At 34.6% G+C, this 8275-nt stretch overlaps 1 protein-coding gene across 1 annotated transcript; it reads left to right on the forward strand.

The window, feature by feature from the left end:
* Window positions 1–437: 437 nt before the first annotated feature.
* LOC111709549 (phosphatidylcholine translocator ABCB4) lies at window positions 438–7749 on the forward strand. The gene is made up of 5 exons (XM_023483304.1): window positions 438–1172; window positions 2699–6362; window positions 6414–6483; window positions 6552–6645; window positions 6835–7749. The coding sequence occupies exons 2-5, from the start codon at window positions 2755–2757 to the stop codon at window positions 6927–6929; spliced, it is 3867 nt and encodes a 1288-aa protein (XP_023339072.1). The 5' UTR covers window positions 438–1172; window positions 2699–2754; the 3' UTR covers window positions 6930–7749.
* Window positions 7750–8275: the final 526 nt, after the last annotated feature.

Consider the following 8275-nt stretch of genomic DNA (forward strand, 5'->3'; position numbering starts at 1 on the left):
ATACGTGCTAAACTGTAAAGATTTTTTAAAGGATTTGAGTATTTGCCACAAACTCAAATTTTGTAATCCCTATATCTTTACAACCTGATTGTGCAAACCTTTGATATTTCAAACTTGGATTATTTATCTAACAGAATCCATAGTTTGAAATATCTAAGGTCTACGACATTGGATTGCTAAGATAAAGGAATTTCAAAACAGAGTTTGTGACAAAGACTAAATTTCTTTTGATGAAAATTTAAAGTTTCTGAAGACTTGTAGCAAATATAGTTGATCGTGTCCTAGTTGATACATTGAACGATTAATTGCTAGTGTCCTTTTCGTTGACATTGATAGCTAACGAGATCGCGCCCATTGGTAGTGGCATTGATAAGTCAGGGGATTGAAGCCGTGTTGATCCTGTCCTAGTTGAGACATTGATCGATTAATTGCTAGTGTCCTTGGTCCTCGTTGACATCGATAGCTAACAAGATTGCACCCAGTGGTAGTGGCGTTGATAGTTCTCGGGATTGTAGCCATGTGGATCCTTTCCTGGTTGAGGCAATGATCGATCAACTGCTAGTGTCCTTGTTGAAATCGAAACATAGATAGCTAACAATATCGCGCCCAATGGTGGTGGCGTTAATAGTTCACGAGATTGTAGCCGTGTGTTGACATTGATAGTCAAGAGAATCTGAGTTGTACCTGGATAGATACGTGCTAGAGAAACTGTTATGGATTAGGGCATTTACTGCAGAGTAACAATTCTTCTAAGCCTATCCTTCTAATGTTTAGAATATTACTCAATTACCTGATAAATAGTGTTATTTTTCCACGGGCAGTTATTAAAACCTACCTTAAATCTGTGCAACCTGATAGTGTATAAACCTTTGATATTTCCACCTTAAACTATTTAGTATACTAGAGTTTATAGTTTAAAATATTAATGGTCTAACAAATCCGGTTGTAAATTAGAGTTTGTGGCAAAAAATGATCGAATATGTCCAACCATATTTACGACTTAAACTGCCAACTCAGTAATCCTGAATGCTCTTTTGTTAATTTATTTGTGCCGGAGGTTTCAGGAGATAAGGGCAAAGTACCGGGAATAATTGTAGTAGTGCAAACACAGGCATATTGTGAAGAAGAAAAGTTCAAAAATCAAGAACTTGTTTTTTGACAACATCTGAATGGTAATTTCTTTTGTCTGAACGTTTTTATCTTCACAAGCACAATTGAAATTAACTTTTAAGAAACTGATAACTTGTCACAATTTTTGATATTTCAATTCTTATTTATTTGCAACCAGATGGTGTAAACTTTAGATATTCCAAGCTTTAACGTTTTTCTAAATAAGTTTACAATATGAAATATCAAAGATCTACAACAACAGGTTGCAAAGATATATTAGGATTAGAAAAATGGAGTGTGCGGAGAGTTACTAGTTCCTTTATATTATCTTGGTATATAAAGGATTTGAGTATTTGCCACAAACTCGGAACTAATCTCTGTACCTTTGCAAAGCAATGTCGTAGACCTTAGGTATTTCAAAATGTGAATTCTGTTAAAATAATTTAAGTTTTAAATATAAAAGGTTTAAACTATCAGGTTTCAAAGATATAGGATTTATAGAGTTTGAGTTTGTAGCAAAGACTCGATTCCTTTACCTTGTCACATGATCCCAAGAAAGATTTGTGATTGGTTGAAATTGGAAAATTTTGCCTGAAAAAAAAAATATTTTTAAAAAGTTTTAGATTTACAATTACAAAGAAAAAATGGCGGCTTGAAAAACAATGTTTAAACAAAAAGATTGTTACTACAAAAAATATTGTGTGGGACTTCACATGACCCCAGGGAAGGTTATTGGAACATCTAAATTAAAGAGAAAAGTTCCTGTGACGTGAAACAGCATTTTTGCAAAATGCCCTAATTTGAAAATTAAAATCCGCCAAAATTTGAAAATGATTAAAAATAGCCGACTTTTAGAGCAACAACAGTTCAAATCTAAAATCATTATCAGGAAAGAATATGCAAAACACCCTAAACGCCTAGTTTAATAAATTCGATAATGTATTGTACTTAGCCTTTGATTGTTTAAAACTATTTGCTGTCTTCAAGTTAAATAGTAAATCAAATATTGCCAACATAAAAAGATAAGATTTAAGATTTTTTATTTTAATATTTTTACTGTTTTTAATCCACAAAATGAGAATAAATGCATGGCATCCACAGCTTTTAAGAGCATTTAAATGTACCACATTATTTGGAACATTTTTTTCATGCATCAATTGTTTATGAAAAATCAAAAGTACATTTTTTGAAAACAAAGAATGCAGACATTTTTCAGAAAAACGTCATGTTTCAGATGAAGGAACTGAGTTCTTGCCAAAGCTCAAATTTTCTAATCCTTGAACCTAATGGTCTAAACCTTTGAAATCTAAAAATAAGACTTTTTGATCCAACAGAATTCAGAGTTTAAAGTATCAAAGGTATACATATAGATAGGGAATTGAATTTATGAGTTTTTGGCAAGAACTCAGTTCATTCAGTCATTTTTGATTTTCTAAGGTGAAACATGACTAATAACTTTTATTTAATTTTAATATTCCTTTATCTCAGGGTTACATATTCATTATCAACTTTTATTAAACACCTTAATCACAAAGTTTCAAATTCCAACTGTTATTTAATAATGCGCTTTAACCTGTTTATTTTTCAGGTTTCAGTGGTAAAAAAATATAAAAATTCAGTGTCAGGAGACTTTTAGTTATCACAATGAGCTTCAAACAGTCTAAGTTTGATGAAAAAGAAATAGAGTTCCAAGCTGTAGCAAAGTCAAAAGATGAACCTAAAAAGCCACCAGATGTTCCTCCGGTCGGTGTGTTGGAGATATTTAGATTCTGTGATGGATTTGATAAGCTCCTCATATTCATTGGACTTGTCTCAGCCATTGGGGCGGGGGTTGCTTTCCCCTTCATGTTCTTTATGTTTGGTACAATGACTCAGTATTTCACTGATTACATATCCCCTTTACAAATTCCTGGTTTAACAGATGAAATGAAGGTGGAAATCTTGTGGAAGGGAATTATGGAATTTGTTTGGAAGTTGTGTGCCTTAGGTGGAGGTCTTTGGTTATCCCATTATTTTTTTGTCACTTCTTTAAATTATGCGGCTGAAAGACAGGTCCTTAGAATGAGACAGTTATTTTTTGCTGCTGTTTTGAAGCAGGATATTGCATGGTATGATACAAACACTACAACAGACTTTGCAAGCACAATGTCAGAAGATTTAAACAAGATCCAGGAAGGTCTAGGAGAGAAAATTGGTATGTTTTTCCGTTTCTTTGTCACCTTTCTTGTGGCCTTTGGAATATCATTTTATCAGAATTGGCTGCTGTCTGCCGTTCTCTGTGCAGTGGTGCCATTGCTAATCATTTTGGGAGGAGTATTTGGAATGATTATAACATCATTTTCTAAAAATGAGCTTAGTGTTTACAGCAAAGCTGGCGAGATGGCAGAAGAAGTTCTCTCCTCTATCAGGACTGTTATTGCCTTTGGAGGCGAAGAAATAGAAGTTGAAAGATACAGTACAGAAATAAAGGTTGCTCAAAGAAGTGGAATGATCAAAGGATTCCTTGTGTCACTAACTATGGGTCTAATGTTTGGACTAATGTATGGTATTTATGGTTTTGGATTCTGGTTTGGTGTAAAGCAGGTGATGGACCAACGTGAAACACCTGAATTTGGAGAGTGTGCCATAAACTGTTTCTTAAATAGTACAAGTGATGCAGATATACAAACCTGTATCACTGAATGCTTTGACTTCAATCCAGGGACTGTGGCTACAGTTCTGTTTGGAATTCTACAGGGAGGTATGCAAATCGGGCAGTCCTCTATGTTTGTTGAAGCTTTTAACACAGCCCGAGCAGCAGCGGGCAAAATTTTTAAAGTCATCAACAGACAATCTTTGATAGACAGCAGCAGCTTTGAAGGAATACATCCAGATAGTATAAAGGGAAATATTAAGTTTAACAATGTTTTCTTCAATTATCCCTCTCGTCCAGATGTGAAAATTCTAAATGGACTGAGTATTGATATTCCAAGTGGCAAGTCAGTTGCTTTTGTTGGGTCTTCAGGATGCGGAAAATCAACATGCATTCAACTTATCCAGAGGTTTTATGATCCTGACTCTGGCTCAATAAACATTGATGGAATAGACATCAAGAGGTTAAATGTAAAATGGCTTCGAGAAAATATTGGTATTGTAGGACAGGAACCTGTTCTATTTGATTGCACTATTAGAGAAAACATAAAGTATGCAAAGTTAGATGCAACTGATGAAGAGATATTGAAAGCCTGCAAGGAGGCAAATGCATTGGACTTCATTTCAAAGCTTCCCAATAAACTGGACACAATGGTGGGAGAGGGTGGTGCTCAATTATCTGGAGGTCAAAAACAGAGAATTGCTATAGCCCGTGCCCTGATCAGAAACCCAAAGATACTCTTACTGGATGAAGCAACTTCAGCATTGGATAATGCCAGTGAAAAGAGTGTTCAGACTGCCCTTGATAATGTTCAAGATGGTCGAACAACTATTATTGTTGCTCATCGCCTGTCAACAATTAGACATGCTGACCTTATTGTTTCCTTTGAAAATGGTCAAGTAAAAGAACAGGGTACTCATGCTGAACTTATGAAGAAAGAAGGGCTTTATCATAGTCTGGTTATGCGTCAGATGACAGGTCAAATAGAGGATTTTCAGATGGAAAACAATGAAAAGACACTTTCCAAACAATTATCCATAATGTCATCTGAAGAAGAGCAAGTTGTTTTCAGTCCTGAAAAGCCAAAAGCAGTAAAAAAATATGGAAATATTAAGATCTTGAAGAAGCTGTTTAAAATGAATAGACCTGAAACTGGATACTTGATTTTTGGATTCCTCTGCTCTGCTGCATTTGGACTTACAAATATTGCCTTTGCCGTATTGTTTGGAGATGTTTTCTCAATCTTTGTAAAAGAGCCAGAACCAGCAAGAAAGGAGGCAACTTTGATAGCATTAAAGTATGGTGCCCTAGCATTGTACACCTTTTTATGTATGCTGGGGCAAGGGTCAGCCTTCTCAGTTGCTGGAGAAAGACTAACTCAAAGGCTAAGGGTCCTGATGTACAAAGCAATGCTAAGACAAGAAATTGGATGGTATGATTTGGAGGAAAATAATTCTGGTTCTTTGTGCTCCCGTTTATCCTCCAATGCTCAATCTGTTCAAAGTGCTACTGGAGTAAAAATTGGTCAAATTTGTCAATCTATATCTGCTCTTGCATGTGGGTTAGGACTCTCTCTTTATTATAACTGGAAAGTTGGACTGGTCAGTAATGCCTTTGTTCCTATTCTTGTTGTTGGTATGCTTTATCAAATGTTATTGTTTACCAAACATTCATCTGTTCAAAAAAAGGCCCTTGAAAGTTCTTCAAAGTTTGCCATAGAAGCAATAAAGAATATCAGAACAGTAGCTGGGCTTGGTTGTGAGAACATGTTTCAAGATCTCTACAACAAGGAATTAATAAAGCCCCACAAAAAAACCTTAAAGCAGTCTCATGTTCGTGGCATTATCTATGGGTTTGCCAACTCAACATTCTGCTTTGCATATGCGGTTTGCTTTTCTTATGGAGGACATGTGTATACAGAAGATTTAGCTGAATATCCACCAGAAGGGGGACGAATCATGGAAATATGGAAAATTGGTATTGGTGTTCTTAGTGGTGCTATGATGATAGGAATGTCAATGTCTTTTGTCATGGACTTCAATCAAGTGTTTGAGGCAGCAGAAATAATATTTTCTTTACTTGAGCGAAATCCGAAAATAGATTCCAGCAGATCAGCTGGTCTACTGATACCAGAAATAAATGGCAACATCTATTTGGAGAATGCAGAGTTTTCTTATCCAACAAGGCAAGAAGTACAGGTTATGAAAAGGCTTACCATGTCTATCAAAAATGGAGAAAAGATTGCATTGGTGGGACAATCTGGATGTGGAAAGTCCACCATCATACAACTTATTCAGAGGCTTTATGATGTGGAAAATGGAAATGTTATGATGGAGAATTATGACATACGGCAGCTAAATCTTGCAGCTGTTCGATCAAAATTAGGATTAGTTTCACAAGAACCTGTACTGTTCAACAGATCAATTGCTGCCAACATCATGTATGGAGACAATGCAAGAAGTGTTACAATGGAGGAGGTTGTTACTGCTGCTCGTGCTGCTAATATTCACAGTTTTGTTGCTGCCCTTCCAAATGGGTATGAGACCAATGTTGGTGGAAAGGGCACACAGTTGTCTGGTGGACAAAAACAGCGGGTTGCTATTGCACGTGCACTTGTTAGGTATGCAATTGATTAATCTATTTAATTTATCCATATTTTATTTTTTTGTAGAAATCCAGGTATATTGCTGTTGGATGAAGCAACATCTGCTCTTGACACCGAAAGTGAAAAAATTGTGCAGGTATGCCCAATATTTCAAACATTATCTTTTCTAAATATTACAAAATAATCAATATAACTTAAAAATAGGACGCCCTGGATGCTGCACAAAATGGAAGAACATCTATAACAATAGCTCATAGACTTACAACAATTGTTGGAGTAGACACAATATATGTTATAGGTGAGTAGGATATGCATTTATTAGTTCATAGTTCAATATAGGATATTCTGCCGGCTAAGCCTAGGATTCCTTGACATAGCCAGTATTGCAGGGGATCCTTGTAATCCTAGAATTATCTGGCTGGATATATAACACAAAAGTACCAACATCAGTTGTCAAAATTAATTCATCAAAATTCTATATTTTTAGATAAAGGTCAAGTAGTTGAATTTGGATCACATTCTGAGCTTCTGCAGAAGAAAGGAGTTTACTATAGCCTCTGGAATGCCAGTGCTACACATTAAACATTTGAATTGTTTTTAAAGCGTCCTTAAAGTGTTCTTCAGTTAGTTATGCTATTAAGAGAGTTTGATCAGAAGATCTTGAAGATATTTAATTTTTCAAATTAAGAATTCAGCTAAATCATCAATTCTTAATCATCCCTTAGTTTGTTCATACTGTCGTCCATTTGTAGTCTTCTTCTCAGATTGCTGATAGTTTAGAATTTTAGCCTGTTAATTGCTCATTTGAATGCATGTATAAAGAGTATCCCACCAAACATGACAGTTTGGGGACAACTTAAATGTCGTCTTAGATATTTTGAATATTTTTTTGTAAGCTTAATTTAGACTTTTTTGTGCTTTAAAACCGCCAGATAAATGGAAAAATTCCGTTCAGATTTAGAAATTGTTTGCTTTATTTGAAAATATTGCTTAATATCTCTATTACTATTGAAATCAAACTAAGGCAGGCCACCTTTTGGAAAAACCAGGAATTTTGTGATTATGGTTTCAAGAATCATACATAAACTTTATGTCGTCTCTCAACTGACAGGTTTCTGGGGGCATCACCCTGTATGAAAATTATTTGTAAATTGAAGGAAAACTGTTAAGTGACATTTGCTTGCATTTCAAAACCAATGTATCATTTACTCTCAGAGAAATTAGAATCAATGGAAAAGAATTCAAATGTACATTTAGCAAGGAATTAAAGTTTAGAATAATTTTGATTATAAATGCTTATGTCCCTAATTATGTAAAATTACATTTAATTGCCATTTAATTTTGATAAAGTATATTTTGAATAAATGACAATGTATTGATGTGAGAGATTTTACAATATTTAGATACTAATGCACGATTCACATAGATTTGGCACAGTTTTATATCAATTTATCTTGACAGGAACATCAGATAGAACTCTCATGGGTCTCGATCAACTCCTAGAATAGTAGGTTTTAGCCTATACCCCCATTCATTTTTCCTTTACAGTCTCTTTAAGCACTTTGTAAAATAAAAGGATACAGGGGTCAGGGGGTAATTGAAACTTAAATTGTATGTAATGTACATAAAATCAGATCTTATTAGAAATCTGATAAATCTGATAAATCTGATAAATCTGATAGAAATTTACTGAAAATATGAGTTTAATTATTTTAATACTTGCGACGGGGAGGGGGCGTTATCTAATACCACCCCCCATTCACCCCCCCAATCTCTATATTTTCATAGGATTCTATAAGAAATTATAATATCAAATATTGTAAACACTGAAGGCAGTATTGATTAAAGCTTTTTTAATGAAAATTTTTTAGTCAAGGGCAAAAGTGAGATTTAATGTTTTTTTTATACGATGTAATTATACTTAAGTG

This window comes from Eurytemora carolleeae, unplaced genomic scaffold (genome assembly GCF_000591075.1).
Source record: "Eurytemora carolleeae unplaced genomic scaffold, Eaff_2.0 scaffold58, whole genome shotgun sequence".
Classification (NCBI taxonomy): domain Eukaryota; kingdom Metazoa; phylum Arthropoda; class Copepoda; order Calanoida; family Temoridae; genus Eurytemora; species Eurytemora carolleeae.